At 57.3% G+C, this 16,989-nt stretch overlaps 1 protein-coding gene across 3 annotated transcripts in view; it reads right to left on the bottom strand.

Annotated features, from left to right (window-relative positions):
* Window positions 1-16,989, bottom strand: part of CAMK2A (calcium/calmodulin dependent protein kinase II alpha) — a 59,962-nt gene that overhangs the window by 15,966 nt on the left and 27,007 nt on the right. For 2 of the 3 annotated variants that reach the window (XM_046667593.1, XM_046667595.1), the window contains 11 exons: window positions 16,349-16,403; window positions 15,458-15,523; window positions 15,276-15,348; window positions 12,256-12,358; window positions 10,884-10,967; window positions 10,657-10,751; window positions 9,510-9,632; window positions 9,050-9,133; window positions 7,487-7,529; window positions 4,919-4,959; window positions 102-134 (listed from right to left, as the gene is read on the bottom strand). In XM_046667593.1, coding sequence (XP_046523549.1) covers window positions 102-134; window positions 4,919-4,959; window positions 7,487-7,529; window positions 9,050-9,133; window positions 9,510-9,632; window positions 10,657-10,751; window positions 10,884-10,967; window positions 12,256-12,358; window positions 15,276-15,348; window positions 15,458-15,523; window positions 16,349-16,403 — 800 coding nt within the window. The remainder of the gene's footprint in view (window positions 1-101; window positions 135-4,918; window positions 4,960-7,486; window positions 7,530-9,049; window positions 9,134-9,509; window positions 9,633-10,656; window positions 10,752-10,883; window positions 10,968-12,255; window positions 12,359-15,275; window positions 15,349-15,457; window positions 15,524-16,348; window positions 16,404-16,989) is intronic. The other variant, XM_046667594.1, reaches the window with a different exon arrangement.

Genomic DNA, 16,989 nt, shown 5'->3' with positions numbered 1-16,989 from the left:
TCTCCCCGCCCCGGGTTCCCAGTGCAGCCTGCAGGAGGGAGGCAGGAGCGAGGGTTCGAGGCCCAGCATTTACCGGCGTCTGGGAGACGGCAGACACTCACCATTAACTGAACGCTGGAACTGGACTTTCTTTTCTGGAAAAACAAGGAGAAGAGATGGGACAGGAAAAGACACAGCGTGAAAACGGCAGGGAGCAGAGGAACAAACAACAGGGGAGGTTTGGAAGGAGGATGGGCCTCAGGGTCATCCTCTGTGGTCCCTTGCCTGCATCGCTTCGGGGCAAGGAGTCAGGGCGACCAGCAACAGCTGGCCTGGCCGGGCCAGTCCTCTCTCAGCCTGAAGTCCTGGGGCCTCGTGCACAGCTGCCTGGGTCTCACCAATTCAACCACCAAGCTCCAGGCCAAGCCTCCCTTGGACCAGGGCTCCCTCTACGCCAGGCTCTGATGGGGGAAGCAATCCCTGGGTCTTGGATGCCGGTTGCCTAAGGCCTCCAGAATCCAAAGCTCTTGAAGGATAAAAGGGTGCTAGGTCTAGAGATGAGGCCCAGTGTCTCCTCCTAGACTCGCCCTGCATCTCTGCTGCAAGGACCCCACTCCTGGTTTGGTTGGGTGTCATAGTCACTTGGGAAATTTGTTAAAAATACAAGTAACCAGGCCCCCTCCAAGCAGTTTGGTAACTGGGTCTGGGGCGGGCCCTGGGCATCTCCATTCTAAACAATCTCCTAGGTGATTCCACAGCAGGCCTGGGGGTGGGAACCAGTCCTCTAAGTGGCCTTTGAAATCCTGCTTGTGTTCACAGCTTCAGTGACTGGCCTGTTTAGCTCCTTTATGCTGCTAGAGAAACTGAGGCACAGCCAGACAGACAGGTGAGCCCAGAATTTGAGCCTCAGGGCTCTGCCATTCAGCCTATTCTAGCTTTTGGGGGATTTGTAGCTTCCCCTGTATCACTGGCCGTGGAACCAGGAGAAGGAAAGAGAGGACAAACGTAGATCATCTTCTCTTGGCTCTAAGCCAGGAGTCTTACAGACTCACATTCGTAGAAGGTTGCAGGTCAAGGCTGACACTTGCATTGCACAGATGAGAACCTGGGGCCCAGAGATGGGCAGTGAGCCCCCCCAAGGTCTCTCAGGTAGCCAATAGCTGAGCGGAAGCTGGAACCCCTAAGTACAGGCTCTCTCCACTGTCCGGGTCTCCAGGCACCCGCAGCCTGACCACTCCTCAAAGGCTCGTCCTTCCTGGACGCGCTCACGGCCCAGAGGCCAGGAGGCCTCTCTCCTCACTGCACTGTGGGGGGAGCAGAGGAGGGACTTGAGATGCCCACAGGGTAGGCCTTTGCCAGGGGGAGGCACTGGATATCCTCTGAGGGTCCTTGGGTCTAATTCTGGGCATTCTGACTCCAGGATCCAGGAGCCTCTGAATGTCAGGGGCCTAAGATCCTGTGCCCTCCATCCAGAGCCTCCACAGACATGGCAGAGTGGCTCACTGGGCGTGTCCCGTGTAAATGCCCACAGCCCCTGCGTCTGCCCCAGCTGGGTCAAACAGTGTGACTTCCACAGCCAGCAGCCTGCAGTCAGCCCCTCCTCCCCTCTCCTCCTCTCTTCCCCTCTCCTCCTAGTGTCAGCCTCACTCCTGGCTGGAGCTGGGCCAGGCACAGTATGTGTGGGAGGGGACAGACCCACACAGCTCAGCTGTCAGCAGAAACCTGAGGAGCAGTGTGGGTCCAGGAGGTTCCAGGTGGGACACGAGGAGGGAACACAGAGCAGAGACTGCATCAGATTCGGACGTACAGTGACAGGATGGGACATAGGAGAGAGAGGTCACGACGGCACGGATGGGACACCAACAGGGAGCAGTGAGTGAGGTTGAGGGGTGGGAGCGATCGGCCCCTCCTCAGAGAAGTTGGGGCCTAGGGGTGGCTGGGAGGGGTTCTTGGTAATAGAAGCACTTCTTGGTAATGGAAGCTTCTTGGTAATAGAAGGACTCAGTTTCCCTGAATCACGAATGATGTTGATGCTGATGATGACCCTGCTCTGACCGTAATTCACAAGGGCTCTCAGGAAGGGCAGAGTCGCATCTCTTAGAACCACGTGTAGAAGCACGGTTCTAAGGTTAGAGGATGGTGGAAATGGAGTGTGGTCAAAATCAGCCTTGAAAAGCCCTTAAAAGCCCATAAAGTACAGTATCGTGTCACAGCTCTAACTGCGGCCGGCCAGTTTCTCCTCCAGCCTTGGAACCAATCACTGCTTCTTCAGCGAAGCCCCAAAACAAATTGGTGGTTTGTCTCTCAGGACCAGGTTGTAGGAAGAACACGAATTTCCCTGCTTTGATTGGAAGTGTGTTGGTTAAAGGAACACATGATGCGCCTCCATCAGGCCCCCTCTGGTGTGAGCCTCTCACCAGCCCCACAAACAACCATCATTGTCCCCTAGCACAGATGACAGAAATGGTGACCTAGGTCCCCAAGGGAGGGAACGGTGGGGCCCGGATGCAAACCCACGGCTTTGTGACTTGAGGTCCAGTTTACTCCTAGTAAAAACATTACAGGCCCCCCAGAGCAACATGGTGCAGGCTGGGTTCCACAGATCCTGGGCACGGCCCCCTGGGTTACTCTTGTCCTCCAGCCAGACTTCCTGCTTCTTCACCCCAAGGAAGTGAAGGAGGCTGAGCCCCAGAGAGTCAGTCTGGCCAGGAATAGCCTTTGAGCTTCTCTTCATCCACACCCAGGCCACCCTGGGACATCACTCAGGGTCTGTCCTGTGCTGCAGGAAGCAGCCACACTTTCTTCAGCTGCGCCCATGGGAAAGCCCTGCAGAGACCAGCCAGAGCCCACCGTGCCATGAGATGTCCTTGCCCTCGGACAGCCTCTACCTCCTGGCCTGACCCAGAGAGGAGCCAGACTAGAACTTCGTCCCAAGACCCGGCCTGAGGGAGGCCCTGACCTCACACCCAGTGGCTCTTCGCCCTTTACCAGGACCACACTCGAAAGTCAAGCAGACTGGGGCAGCCCTCCCTCCGCCCCCTCCTCCCCCAGTGACCTGGGCCACAGCCCACCAGCGCTTGTGCCTCTGCCCCATCCCCCAAATATGATTTTCCCCAGGAACCCCGCACCCCCGGTGTCTACACCCTAGGGCCAGAGAAGGGCCCAGGTGCCCCAAAACAGGCCGCCCCACACTGCATATCCCCCCATTACCCTTTCAAACTGGGGAGGAGGAGGTTTGACTTATGGGCACCCCAAAACAGCAGGTGAGCCAAAACTCAATTCTAGATTCCATGACAGGATTTGGGACGGGCACGTGTTAACTTTATAAATCGGGTTGGCTTTAAACCTGTGGTTTCCAAATATCTTCTTGCTCAAACTTTGTTTTCAAGAGACATCTCACCCAAAAGTCCAGTATATGAAACAGAAAAGATAATAAGACTGACGAGCACCTCCTGAGCATGGCCCGCACGCCAGCACAGCGCTATGCGCTCAGCATACTTGGTCTCAGGTCACGCTCACAAACAGCCCTGGAAGGTGGGAACCTCTTTTGCTCCCATTGCTTGAAGGAGGAAACACAGGCTCGGGGCAGTCACATAGCCAGCCGAGGTCTCCAGCTGCTCAGCCCACCCCAGCTCGCGGAACCACTGCCGCGGCGGTTACATCGAGCTGCCCTGGTGGAAGTGGGCACAAGAAGCCCACAGCCTCCTCTGCTCATACTCCCCCTTTCTAATTGCACCCTATCTGCCACCACGGGTGCCTCCCCAGAACCTTTGGGCTCCAAGGAGTTCAGTTTGAAAACCGCTGACTTTGGCTGATAACCGAATAATTCTGTATTGCTCACGGACCCAAGATGAGGAGAGAAATGATTAGAGAGGGTTTGTTGCTTTTTTTTTTTTTTTCACTTGTCTGTTTTTAAAGCTGAAATCTTAGAAATCATGGAGTCCACACCCCTCCCGCCTCACCCATTGTACCTATGGGGAAACTCAAGCCCCCAGAGGGCTAAGAACAGAGAGGAGGCCCAACTCCTGGCCTCGGATAGCCAGCCCAGATTCCCACCCACGCAGACCCTGGCAGACCAAAGCCAGCGGCCTGAGACTGTAAATGCCACTACAAACGAAGCCATGAAGCCACCAGCCCACCTAGCTGGCTGTGTTTGGACAGCGTCCCATACCTTCCAGTGTGCTGGGCACAGCCCAGCCCTGGGGCCCTGAAAAAGGCAGGGTCTCAAGAGAGGAGAACCCACAAGGCGAGCCAGTGGCAGGGGAGAAGGGAGCTGCAGAGAGCGGGGGACCAGGCCCCAGAGAGCAGAGGGAGAAGAGAGAGGAGGGAAGGAGGGGTCAGGGGGGTGTGGAGGGAAGTAGCTCGGGCATCAGAGGTGGGGTCAGAGGGCAGGCCTGGGGAGGAGGGGATTCTTGGCACTGAACCAGCAGGCCTCGGTTTGGGGGCGGGGTACCTCTGGATCCCAAAGCCGAGAGGAATGGCTGTCCATCCTCCGCAGACTTTGTGGGTTGGACTGGGGTACACATTGGGTCAGGGGTCCACTCCAGCCAGGCCACACTCGGGAAGGAGGAGGTCACCCCTCACGATTATGTCTGTCCCTTCCTTGCATCCTCTCGCTCACAAGTCCTCCAGTCCCGGAGAACCACAGAAACCGCCTTCGGACCTGCCCCTTTCTTTGTGCCCACCCCAACCCCAGGCCACCTGCCTCTCCCACCTTCTTTCAAGCCTCCCCCTCCCCAACCTGCCCCCACCAATCCTGGTGAGTGGGTGGGCACCGAAGCCAGGTCTCTCTGTCTGGTGTTCGCCCGGCTGCACGGGTGACCACATCTGCCCAGAACACCACCAGCAAGGCCTGCATCGTGCCCCAGCCCTGAAAGCCGGGCCCTGCTGGCGGAAACACAGCCAGAGGCAGGCCCTGCTGGGCTCCCAGGGGGCTTACCTTCACACCATCGTTCTTCTTGTTTCCTCCACTCTTCCCTCCTGCGGAGGAGAGAAAGTAGAGGGTTACCAATACCAGGCAGGGCACCAGGGCCCACAGGGCGAGGAAGAGCAGCATCCACGGGCAGCCGAAGGGCACGGAGCCGGCTCAGCGATCGGGGGAGCCCTCCTCCTCCTGCTCCTCCTTCCTCCACAGCAAGCCGGTGCCCACTAGGTGGGCCTGGGCTCCCCCAGTTCTCAGCAATCTCAAATGTGACCCTCTGGCCCCATGGGTTGAGGGAGGTGCCCAACGCGTCCCAGACCCATGGGGTTGCTGTTTCAGCCTGGGGATTCCCTCTGGAACCCAGTCACCACCCGTGCTGGTGGTAGCCAACCCAGAGGCCCAGCTGCCTGGCCCGGGGCTGGACGCTCCCTCCCCACCCCAGCCCATTCTAATTTTAGCCCCACGCTGCTGCAGAGGTCATGTGTCAGCCCTGCCTACTCACTCTGGACAGCTGCGAGCTGCGTTTTGCCGGTGACAAGAAGCAGATGCCCCCCTCTGGGGCCCATCTTTGCCAGAACACCCATCCCCTGCAGAGGCCTCCCCACCCTCAAACTCTGGAGCCCCATGCTGGGGCTGGCTGTGTCCCTGGTGGCCAGGAAAAGCAGAGCAACAGCTCTCAGAGAGACCCCACTTCTGTCATTCCCTTTCCCTCCCTCCTCACCTCCTGGCCAGAGCCCTTAGAGAGGGCATCAGCCAGGAAATGGCATGAATACCCAGCCCTGCCCAGCCTGGCATCCAGCGGCTCCAGACCTCAAGCAAATGCCTTAAGTTAAATGAGACAGAGTCTCTATAAAGTGCTTAGCACCACACTTGCCCTCTACGACGTAGATGCTCAGGAAATGGTGGCCACTGTAAGTCCTTCTCCTGGTGGCCTGGAGAGGGTGAGTGGGGAGGAGGGGCAGTACAGGACATCGATGCCCCAGAGGCTCAGAGGGATGGGGCTTGTGGCTGCTTCAGCTTCCCGGTCACGCTCACATTTCCACCTATGACCCCATCCAGGCTTTCGTCCAGAGTTTTCTTCTTGCAAAGTGAGCGTGGGGGGTGGGTACCTCTGGATCCCAAAGCCCAGAGGAATGGCTGTCCATTCGCCAAGGGCTTTGTGGCTGGACTAGGGTGCACAGCAGGACAGGGGCATGCTTGCCCCTCGTGCCTCGAGGGGGCCCCTCTCAGCGCCAGCCCACTACAGCAGGACTGTGGGTCTCTTGAGGCCACATATTCTGATTTTCAGGAGAAGACAGAAATCTTGGCTTTTCTATGAAATCTCCTGGTTTTTAAGTGCTGGAAAGTCTTTCCAGAAATATTTTTTAAAATACCACTGGCTCCGCAAGTACATCGGGAGACGGGAACTGACCCCTGAGCACCATTTTATGAGCTCTGGGCTAGAGTTCTCTAGGGGTGCTTCAGTTGTTAAAAAAAGACTCTGACTGTCTGGGTGGCTCATCTTTCAGTTTGAAGAACTGCAGGATCCTTGTCTGGGGAGAGAGTGTGAAGGCAGTTCAAGGCCGTGGAGAATGCCCAAATCTGAAGTTCTAGGGTTTTCCCACCTCTGGGTCTCATTAGTCCAGCTGGTTAAACGGGCTGGTGGACCCTCTGAGAGAAGCCAGGGCTGTAGCTCCCCACAGCCGACCCCTAGCTGTGGGGCCCGCCACATGTCCACAGCAGCGCTCTCTGGCTGGCCCCAGCCCCGGTCAGGAGGCCCCTCAGGTGAGCTTTGCTGTATCTGCTGGGCTGCCTGTCAGCCACCCTGGGCGGCCCAGAGCCGAGCCTCTGGTGGGGCTGACCCCAGCATGCTCCACCCTGCCAAGGGGAGCTTCTCCCTGAGCTCTGACACCAATCCCTTCCCATCCTCTCTTCAGGACTACATGCTGCAAGTCGCCAGGCCCTCCTTGCCTTGACCAGCCTGGCTTTGGCCGAGGCCAACAGCTCCTGCCCTGGCCTCCCCGGTGACCCAGCTGGTTAAGGGCGTTTGCTCTGGGGTTGCTCAAACCCAGCTGAGAGCACAGGCTCCAGCGCCCTCCGGCAGTGCGGCCTGGGGCCAGTCAGTCCCTGCCCTGAGCTTCCGTTCCCTCATCCAGAAAATGGGCATGGCCAGAGCCCCCACCGCCTTGTCACGAAGGCCACCTGAGCAAAAGCACGGGAACCACTCAGCACAGGGCTCCAGTAACGATGGGAAACGGGCCTATTGCTACTCCCTGGGCCTGGCTCAGTCCCTCCGGACCTGTACCCCAGCATTCGGGAGGCCTTCGCCTCCAGCCGGCCCAGCCGGAGAACCCCAGCAGGGCTGTGAAGTGGGGGAGACAGACCAAACCTCTAACCCTTCCTGGTGGGCCCTTGGCTTGCTGATCTTTCACCTTTCGCCACTTCTGGGTGCAGGTTTGTGTCAGGATAGCTAAGCCCCCAGTGACGGGATCTTCTGCGGCCCCCATTCTCCCCAGGCTCCTGGCCTGAGGGTACCCAGATATCTGACACAGCAATGTCCCCACCTCCTGCAGGATGCTTTTGGGACTTTGAGATCCCATCACCTACCAGAGAAGTTCCTGGTGGCCAGCATAGTGGTGAGGATGGCCCCCTGCAACAGAGAAGCGGAGGGAGGGTGGGGGAGAGGAGGCCGGAGGTGAGCGGGGAGAGGAGAGACAGAGAAATGGGAGGGGAGTGGGCAAGGAGAGGCAGGGGCTCCAGTCAGACACAAAGCCAAGGCCTTCTGTGCCCGCTCCTCCATTTGTCCCTCAACCCACAGCCCAGGGACCACCCCTGCCTCCCTGGAGAAGTGGGGATGAGATAGGGCTTAGCTGGCACAGCTCCGGGGACAGGGCCATCCTATGAACAGATATTAATAGGTTCCACTGGTCTGGCCCGAGCTGGTGGAAGGGCTTGGGGACACCTGTCAGCGGGGGCTCCTAAAGGCCAAGGAAGTTTCCTGCCTGGGCAAGGACAGTAGACCCTGCGCCCCCGCGGCCCCTCCCCCTCTCTGCCCTCTGCCCCAGGCCCCCAGCTCCAACACTAGTTCATCCCTCTGTGGTTCCTGGGCTCAGGATCCTGGAGGATTAACATGGAAAAACTCGCTTCTGTCAACAAGGGGCTAGGGGACATGCCCTTCTGGTGCTGAGGCTGTCTAATTTGGATGCTCTCTGAATCTGACGGTCCATTATTTTTTAGAATCCCTGATTCCAACATTTTGAGACTTCCTCCATGACAGCTCCCACTGAGGGGTAGAGTTGGGACTCAGTTTTCTTGGCAACAGGCTGGCCACCGTCCCCTTGGCCCATGTCTCCATCCTGAGCCACCACGCCAGGCCCAGAAGCAGTGGATGAGGAGTTACTGAACGAGCCAGGGCCTCAGCATCCGTCACTCAGCATGCTGATGGCTTCTCTGTTCTGACCGGCTGGAGCTGCTTGGCTGCTCTTCCTACCTGCTCATGGGGTCCCTGGCAAGGCCTAGGTCAGGAGCTGTTAGGGCCCCGAGAACACATAAGACCTGCTGAGAGGCCAGCAGCTCAGGGCCCACCTGGGTCCCACTGTGGCTTCCTCAGGGCCGTGACCCCATCCGGGTCTCTTGGTCATTCCTCTCCAGGGCTCAGCAGCTGGGGCCTCCACCCCACCGTGGTGTCCTGCCCAGTCACACGTCACCCCCTGAACCCTCTGCCCAGCCACGCTGAAACACTTGCAGTCCCCTGCAAGGTCAGGCTCACACTTGCAGACTTCTGCACAGGCTTTTCTCCATCTGGAACATCTGCCCGCTGACCCTACACTGCAAATACCCGCTTCTCCTTCAGGGTTTTGGCTTAAATGCCATTTGCCCACGAAGGCTTCCGAGATCCCTCCCTGGTCCTTCCAGACCTGGTTCACAGCCCTGCCATGTGCTCCCACAGCCTCTGGGCGTGCGGTCACAAACACTCACCACTGCCCCGTAATGTCCTGGTTATTGTCTGTCCTTTCCACTGCTCGCTGCCCAGCCCAGACAGTAGGGGGGCAACAAACGCTTGTTGACTCAGTGAAGGAAAGAGCCAGTAAGCAGGGCTCTTGGCCGCTGTGGAGACCCAGGCCAAGCTACTCCCACGTCCTGGGGGCGTGGAAGGCAAGGACCTGTTACCTTCAGTTTTCTCCTGGCGTTGAACTTCTTCAGGCAGTCCACGGTCTCCTGTCTGTGCATGCAGGAGGCCACGGTGGACCGGTGCTGGAGGAAGAGGGGGAGCAGCCAGTGAGCCGAAGGCAGGCCTACCCAAGGACCCCTCAGCAGGGCGTCTCGTGAATGTGATTGGCATCTTGGGGGGAACAATTCCCCCTCATTGTTCCAGGGGATGTCGTCAACATTGCAGGTGATTAGCATTCCTGGCACCAGACATTCAATGCCAGTAGCACCCCTAGTCATGATGCCGACCCAGAACACCTCCCATTTCCACTTTCCCCTCAGAGCAACAGCAGGGTCAATATCTCTCGGATTAAGCCCCCTCGGCCCCATGCTGGAGCTAGGGTCAGGAACAGGATTCCGTGCCGGCCTTAACCCTTAGGTCTGGAGGGCTCTGGGAAGAGCCTGGCTGAGGCCAGCTCACCGAGATCCATGGGTGCTTGAGCGCCTCGGCGGCCGTGATACGTTTGGACGGGTTGATAGTCAGCATCTTATTGATCAGATCCTTGGCTTCTGGAGTGACGGTATCCCATTCTGGTGATGGGAACTGGAAGGGGCAGAGGGGCCAGGTTTGCCCAGCCTACGCCAGGCCACCCCTGCGATCCCCCAGCCCCTGACTGGCAGGGGAGCAGGCAGGGGTCCTACTGCCCATCCACTCGGGCATCCACAACCAGGAGGAGTTGGGGCAGGTCCCCTGATCCCAGGACAAACCAGAACACCAGCTGGAGGGAAAGGAGGCCTCCCTCTGCTATTCTGAAGCTGTGTCCTATCTGGAGGGCAGAGGGACCAGTGGGTACAGCCCAGACTTCAGAATCAGAAGGCTGAGTTCGAGTCCTGGCTCTGCCTCCTGAGCCATGTGACCTTGGGCAAGCCACGTGACCCCTCGAGCTGTCCCTAGCGAAGAGGATTAAATGTGATATTAACCACGTGGCACACAGCTTGACAGTGTATAGAAAAGCAGTATAGCTTGGCAGTTAGAAGCAGGGACAGTGGAACCAGACTGCCTGGGTTCAAATCCTAGCTCCACCATTTCTCAGCTGTGTGATCCTGGCAGTCATGCAACCTCTCTGTGCCTCAGCTTCCCTGTCTGTAAATCAGGGATAACAACAGTACCTGCGTCATAGATTGGTGTGAGGATTAACTGTAATAATACATAGAAAGCATTTAGAAGAGTGCTATATAAGTGTTAGCTATTATTATTACTTGTAGATATTAAATATATCTGTGTAAATATAGAAGGGGAAGAAAGAGAGAGAGAGAACCTGGCTCCTGGAGCCTGTGCCCCCAGCTCTCCCCCACTTTGGTGCCACTTCTGCCCTCTGGGGCCCCACGGGCTCAATCCCATCACTAAGAGGCCCCAACCATTAGGCATGGCCAGCTCCTCGCCTGGCCCCAGTCAGTCCTCAAGCTCCCCCGTCAATCACCCCACAACTAGAGAGTGGCAGGGAGGCCTAAGTGGGCTGGGGGGGCAGGCGGGAAGCATCACCGGGTCTCTGACCTCACTGGGCATTGGCTTTCACGGGAAGGGGCCTGGGGATGACAGGGAGGTTGGAGACAGGAGAGACACTCACATCATAGGCTCCGGCTTTGATCTGTTGGTACAGACGGTGCTGGTCTTCATCCCAGAACGGGGGGTACCCAACCAGCAAGATGTACAGGATGACCCCTGGGGAGAGGACCAGGACATGCTTTAGCCTGCTGCGAGGAGGAGCGATGGGGGGGAGTGATGGGAAAGGAGAGAGAGGACACCAGAGCTGCAGGCGGCCGGGGGGATGAAGGGGCCTTGGGATGGACTCACCACAGGCCCACAGATCCACTGGCTTCCCGTAAGGGTCCTTCCGCAGCACTTCTGGGGAGAGGTATCCAGGTGTCCCTGCGAACCCTGCTCCCCAGACACACAGACAGGCAGACACACACACAGAGGGTGGTAAGTAACCTGGAGCAAGAACCTGCTGGAAGAGGGATATGGGTTGCCCTGGAGATGGGGAAACGCCCCGTCGCCCAGAGCGGGCCTGGTAAGCCAGTAACAGCGCTAGACCAGGGTGGACAAGCACCTAGTACACCTGTCACCACCCCCACTCCAGAACCATCAGCAGAAGCCACTGATCAGTCCCAGAGCTCTTCCCACCGAGTCCCAGCTCAGCATCACAAATTCTTAGCACAACCCTCCCAGCAGCCACTACCAAGCAATTGCTGGTGGACTCGATGAAACGTCCTCGCCGTGTCATTCCAGGCTGAGCTGAACCCTTGCCCACTCCACGCTCCTTGTAGGAGCTGGTCCTGGGGTGGCAGCTCTGTCCCTGACTCTGGCTTCGCCCTAAGTCCCTTGGGGAGGCCTCTTTTCCGTCTAGGCCTCAGTTTCCTCATCTATCAAGGGTAGGGATTCCTATCTTACATACCTCCCAGTGTTGTTGTGAGAATCAACTGAAACAACAGATACTCAAAGTGCTTGAACAGGTAATCGTAAGAATAGTTCCTATGTACAGAGTGTGAGTGCTAAGCAGGGCTGCGCACTTTCTATGCCCGACCTCATTTAATCCTCACGCAGCCCTGAAGAGCGTTCTTTCATTGTCTCCTTTTTTCCGAGGAGGAAATGAAGGCTCAGAGAGGCGAAATGCCTTTCCCAAAGTCACACAGCTTGTAAGCAGCAGAGTCGGGATGTGAACCCAGAGCTCTGGTTCTTAACCACTGATCAGTAGTGTCCACTAGAGTGTCCCCACGTGGTGGAAAGGAGTCAATGATGCCAAAATCTCAGCGCACACTGGGTCATCTGAGCTTCGGTCCTGGCTCTTCCCCTTTTAATATCCCCAGACCTTTTCCAAGTTTTTTGGCCTCTGTTCCTCGTCTGTAAAATCAGGGTAATAATCTCCTTTGCCCAGGCTGTTAGGGGAACCCAAGGGAGCCCCTGGCCCACAGCGAGGGCATTTGTGCCTGTGAAGAAGCTGTGGGCTGTTTGAATGATAACCATGTCCCTGTGCCTGGCCCCTGGGAGATAGGATGGGCAATACCCACGGACCCAGAGGCTGGGTGGGGTGGGACTTCTGTTCCCTGAGCCCTGGCTGGTGCGACAGCTGTCTCCAGCCAGCCCCACCTTGGGCAGAGGGTCCCTAGAGACTGACATTTCCACACCAGACCGGCCCCCCATCCCCTGCCACCGGTGCCCCACTCACCGAACCACGCCTGCTGCTCCCCCTCCACCTCAATGGCCAGGCCAAAGTCCGCCAGCTTCACTGCGGCGCCCTTGAGCTTGGAGGCCAGCAACAGATTCTCCGGCTTCCCGGGACCAGAGAGAAGAGGGAAGAGGGGCGGGAGAGGGCCAGAGGACAGTGAGCGGGTTCAGAGCCTCACGTCCAGTGGCCGGGGCTTCCAGGAGGAACAGCCACACCATCCAGAAGCGCCCTCCCCCACCTGCAGTCCCAACCACAGGACCCTGGGCCTCAGGCCCAAGAGAGGGGACCACCCCACTGCAAGTCCTCCGCCTTCTGCAACAGGAAGAGCTTTCCTCCACCAGCCATCCCCTCCTTCCCCTCCCCTCAGGTCTGGGCTGGGGTTGAGGTGAGGGCAGGGGGTGCGGGGACAGCCACCACCACAATAAGGAAAGAGAAACAACATTTACTGTGGACCTACTATGTGCCAGCCACTTGGCTAAGAGGTTTGCATACATCATCTCATCAGCCCTTTGGGGCAGGCACTATTATCCCCATTCTCCACAGTGGCCTTCTTACAGCCCCTGAAACAGTCATCCTTGTTCCCACCTCAGGGCCTTTGCACTTCCCATTCCCCCTGCCTGACTTGCTCTCCCTCTGAACTTCACAGGGCTGGCCCCTTCTCTTCATCTGGCTCTCACCTTCATGTCACCGCCTCCAAGAAGCCCTCTATGACTACTCTTTCTAAAGGAGGGGCCCCCAGGTATCCTCTGTCTTAGCTCTTTGTTACCTTCATAGATCTCATCACAATTTGTGATGTTTTTCCCCACTTGTCTGTGTGCTTGGTCATTATCTGTCACCTCTGCAAAATGTGAGTTTCTTATCTGTCCTGTCCACCACTGTATCACCAGCACCTAACACAGTGGGCAGCACGTAGCAAGCACTTAATAGGCATTTGTTATATGTGTAAAGATGAGGAAACTGAGGCTCAGAGAGGTTAAGTGATTAGACCAAGATCACACAGCTGATAAGTGATAGAGCCAGAATCGAGGCAAAGTCTGGCTCTAGAACAGTGGTCTCAAGCACTCTAAGCTGAGAGATGGGGGGCCTCATACATGCCACGTGACCTCTGGTGCATCAAGGCTGCTATCTTCTGCTGGGTCCAGAGGAGAGGAAATCCCCCGCCTTGAGTGTGGACTCTCCAGCTAGATAGCACAAGCTACTTCTGTGCTGTGGAACTTGAGCAAATTATTTCCCTTCCCTGAGCTTTAGTTTCCTCTCAGAAAAATGGGGATAATGCCTACCTCATGGGGTGGCATCCGGGTTAACTGGGATAACCCACGTAAAGCACTTTGTGGTGGCCTACGGCAAGCGCTTGAGATGCATCCGTACTCATATTTTCTGCTCAGTGGTGGGGCTCCCAGTCTCTGGAGACAGCTGGTTTCCTCTGACCCCCTCCCTCACCGGGACTTTCAAGGGGTCCCGCATCTGACCTTTCACTGCCCAAAGCTAGGCAGGACGCAAACAAATATAGCTCTGTCTGCCCCTCGTGAAGGCCTCTTTTGTCCTCTGGGGACTGTGTTCCCAGCATGTCCCGGGTCTCGGTCGCCGTCCTGCCCTGATTTGATGAATGTGCCACTAATGAATCTATCTGAAGTGGCCTGAATTGGTGCTGCCTCTCCTCCTTCCCCCTCCCGTGCAGCAGCCGCAGCTATAATGGGACAGGCCCTCGGGGAGAGCCGCCCTGCGGTCTGGCCAGAGACACTCTTCCAGCACACGCTTGCCTGGGGGTCTGGACTGACCCACTGGGGGCTCACCTGGGCTCAGGTGAGGAGCCACAGATGGCTGTGACAGTCAGAGGTGGGGAGGGGTTCTGGTCAGCGCATTGCACCCCAGAAAGGGACCTGGAAAATGAGGATGCCCAGGGGGGTGCCCAGGGTGAGGAGGGCCTGGACATGCCGTCCTGGGTGGGGATGGAGAACAGCCTGCAGAAGACTCAGGGGCTACGACAAGAGGCCTCAGGGCTGCTCTGAGGTGGATACTTGATCTGCGTGGCCCCAAAGGGTAGAACTGGGGTTCACAGGCAAAATCCCACAGCAGGACAGATGGAAGAAGCATTTCCCAGTGGTGCAAGGGGCCACCTCATCAGAAGTGAGTTCACAGTCACCGAAGGCCAAAAAGAAGAGGTTTGATGGACACCCAATAGGGTCACCTAGAAGGGGCTACTGTAGAAGCAGGAGCTGGACTGAGTGGCTTTTTAGCCCTAGGACACCCAGGGCATGGGATGTGGGGTCAGAAGTTCATGGCTCCAGTCTGAGCTCAAGCATAGCTGAACTGCATACTCTCAGGCAAATCCCTTGGACTCTTTAGGCCTTAGTTTCCTGCTCTGCAAAGTGGGGACGATGTTATGAGCTACCAGCGGCTGATGCCACGAGGCCCAGCAGAGGAGAGCTGAGAAGTCTGTGCTGACTGGGCAAAGCCATGCGGCTGGTGCCAGCCCCAGCCTGCCCATCTCCTTAGTCCTGACCATCTCCTTAGTCCTGACCATCTCCTTCTCCAGGGAGAGGAGGAAGGACTCCAAGGGCCTCAAGCCCTGTCTTTCCCCTCCTCCACCTGCCAGAGACCTGGAAACAAGAGAAACATCGCATCTGTGTACCAGGCACTGGTGTCTCCTCTGACATCCTCACCAACCCTGTGCCGACGTTGCTATGGCAACCCTCACTGTAAAGAAGCTGAGGCCGTGCAGCTAGAAAGCGGCCTAGCAGGGATCTGGACCATACCATAGCCAATCCTGGCAGTCTAACTGCGTCTCACCTGGCCAGGCACAAAGCATGTGCGGCTGGGAGTCGGGAGACCTGCGTCCTGAGCCCAGATGCTCGACCTCCCTGAGCCCAGTTTCCACATTGGAACAGTGGGGGAAATAGTCCCCATCTAGCCCAACTCAGGGAAATTGAAGGGATTCTGGGAATACTGCAGGCAGAGGGAAGGGCAGGGGCAGAGGGGCCAGCTCCCTGGTGAGCCGCACCCTCAGGCGAGTTGCTCACCTTCAGGTCCCGGTGCACCACCCCCATCTGGTGGCAATGCAACACAGCCTCCAGGATCTGCTGGATACAGTGACTGGGGAGAAAAAGGAAGGGGTCATCGTGTGAGGGGGGGCGCCCCCCCGGGAAGCCAGGCGAGATGCCCTGTCCTGGGATGCCACTGCCAGGTCACACCCGGCACTCACCTGGCATCCGCCTCGCTGTAATACTCCCGGGCCACAATGTCCTCAAACAGCTCCCCGCCAGTGACCCTGGGGAGACAGGCATGGAGTCACCCTCTCACAGAGGCCTCAGGCAGCTAAGGGCGAGGCCCAGGGACCTCAGAACCTCAGCCCCCAAACGAGGGACCCCAGGGGTCATGGGGGTGCCCCCTGCTACAACCCCTTCCTGGCTTCCAGCCCACCCTTCACTGACTTTCGTCCCCTCCATCCCGGCCCTTGTCCCCACCAGGCCCAGGCTGAAGTTGGGACTGGAGGTGGGATACCAGGAACCCATCACTAGGATTCAGTAGGCTCCTGGAGCCCAAGGGCTGGGCTGTTCTGTTTTTCAGCAGACTTTATCTTGAGAGTAGCTTTAGGGTCACAGCGAAATTGAGCAGAAGGTACAGAGACTTCCCATAGATCCCCTCGCTCTCCCATTATCAACATCCTAAGAGCCCAGAGGAGACCAGTGTCCTTGCTGAGCTTCTCTGCCCACTGAGGCCTATCATTCCATTATTGTTCCTCATTCAATCGACCGGCTTTAAAAAACTTTAAAACTCTTCCAAAAGGAAACTTTATACCCCTGCTAGAAATGGAACACGAGCATCACTGGCCACAAATAGAAACAAAACTAAATATATGACGGCGAAAGTTAAAAGTGTGTGTTGGTGTTTCAGGAAAACAGATGTGTGCTGCTCGGGTGGCAGGCTGACTGTGATTTGGGAAACTGTATCAAAAGAGGGGATTCAGCCCAGCCTGGGGGCAGCTGGGACCCCTCAGGCCAAGAGATCCAGAGAGGGCACCTGTGCTCAGGCTGCCCAGATACCCACAGGACATCCCGGGTCGGGGTGGGGGGGGGGTGGGTGCCAAACTCACAGGTCGAAGATCAGGTAATGGTGGCCCTCCTCAGAGATGCTGTCGTGGAGCCGGACTGTGGGAAGGACCAGGCAGCCAGTTATGCCGGGCACACTGCTCCCCACCCCCACCCACCCTCCCAGCCCTCAGACAGCCAACACTGCAATTTCTCAGACAGTCACTGAGCACAAGCTAGGTACCAGGTGCTTTGACAAACGCAGGTGAACAGGGCTCACTGACCTTAAGCATCGCCAAAAGAGGCCTGGGCTTAAATACTACGGACCCCTGTTTTGGTCAAAGTTTGGCTCTTTCTCCTTTCCAACTCTCAGTTTCCTTGCTAGGCAGTCACGGAACGAGCCTGTGGCTCAAATCTCTGCCACTCGTTAGCTGTGTGACTTTGGGCAAGCTGCTATGCCTTTCTGAGCCTCTCTTTCCTTGCTTGCACAATGAGACTAAGACTCCTGGACTTGAAGGCTTGTTGTGAGAATTCCATGAGGCACACAGTGGGTGCTCACTCGATGCTGGCCCTGAGCTAACATCCCTGCTCTGCTTCTAGGTCTGAGGAGATAATAGAGCCCGTGAAGGCGGCAGTGACAGCGGTCCCTGAGTTCTGACGTGCTGAGAAACTGTCCTCTCTTCATACCTCATTTACCAAGAACAGA

This window comes from Equus quagga, chromosome 7, assembly GCF_021613505.1.
Source record: "Equus quagga isolate Etosha38 chromosome 7, UCLA_HA_Equagga_1.0, whole genome shotgun sequence".
Lineage (NCBI taxonomy): Eukaryota > Metazoa > Chordata > Mammalia > Perissodactyla > Equidae > Equus > Equus quagga.
This window is presented reverse-complemented; position numbering and strand designations above follow the sequence as displayed.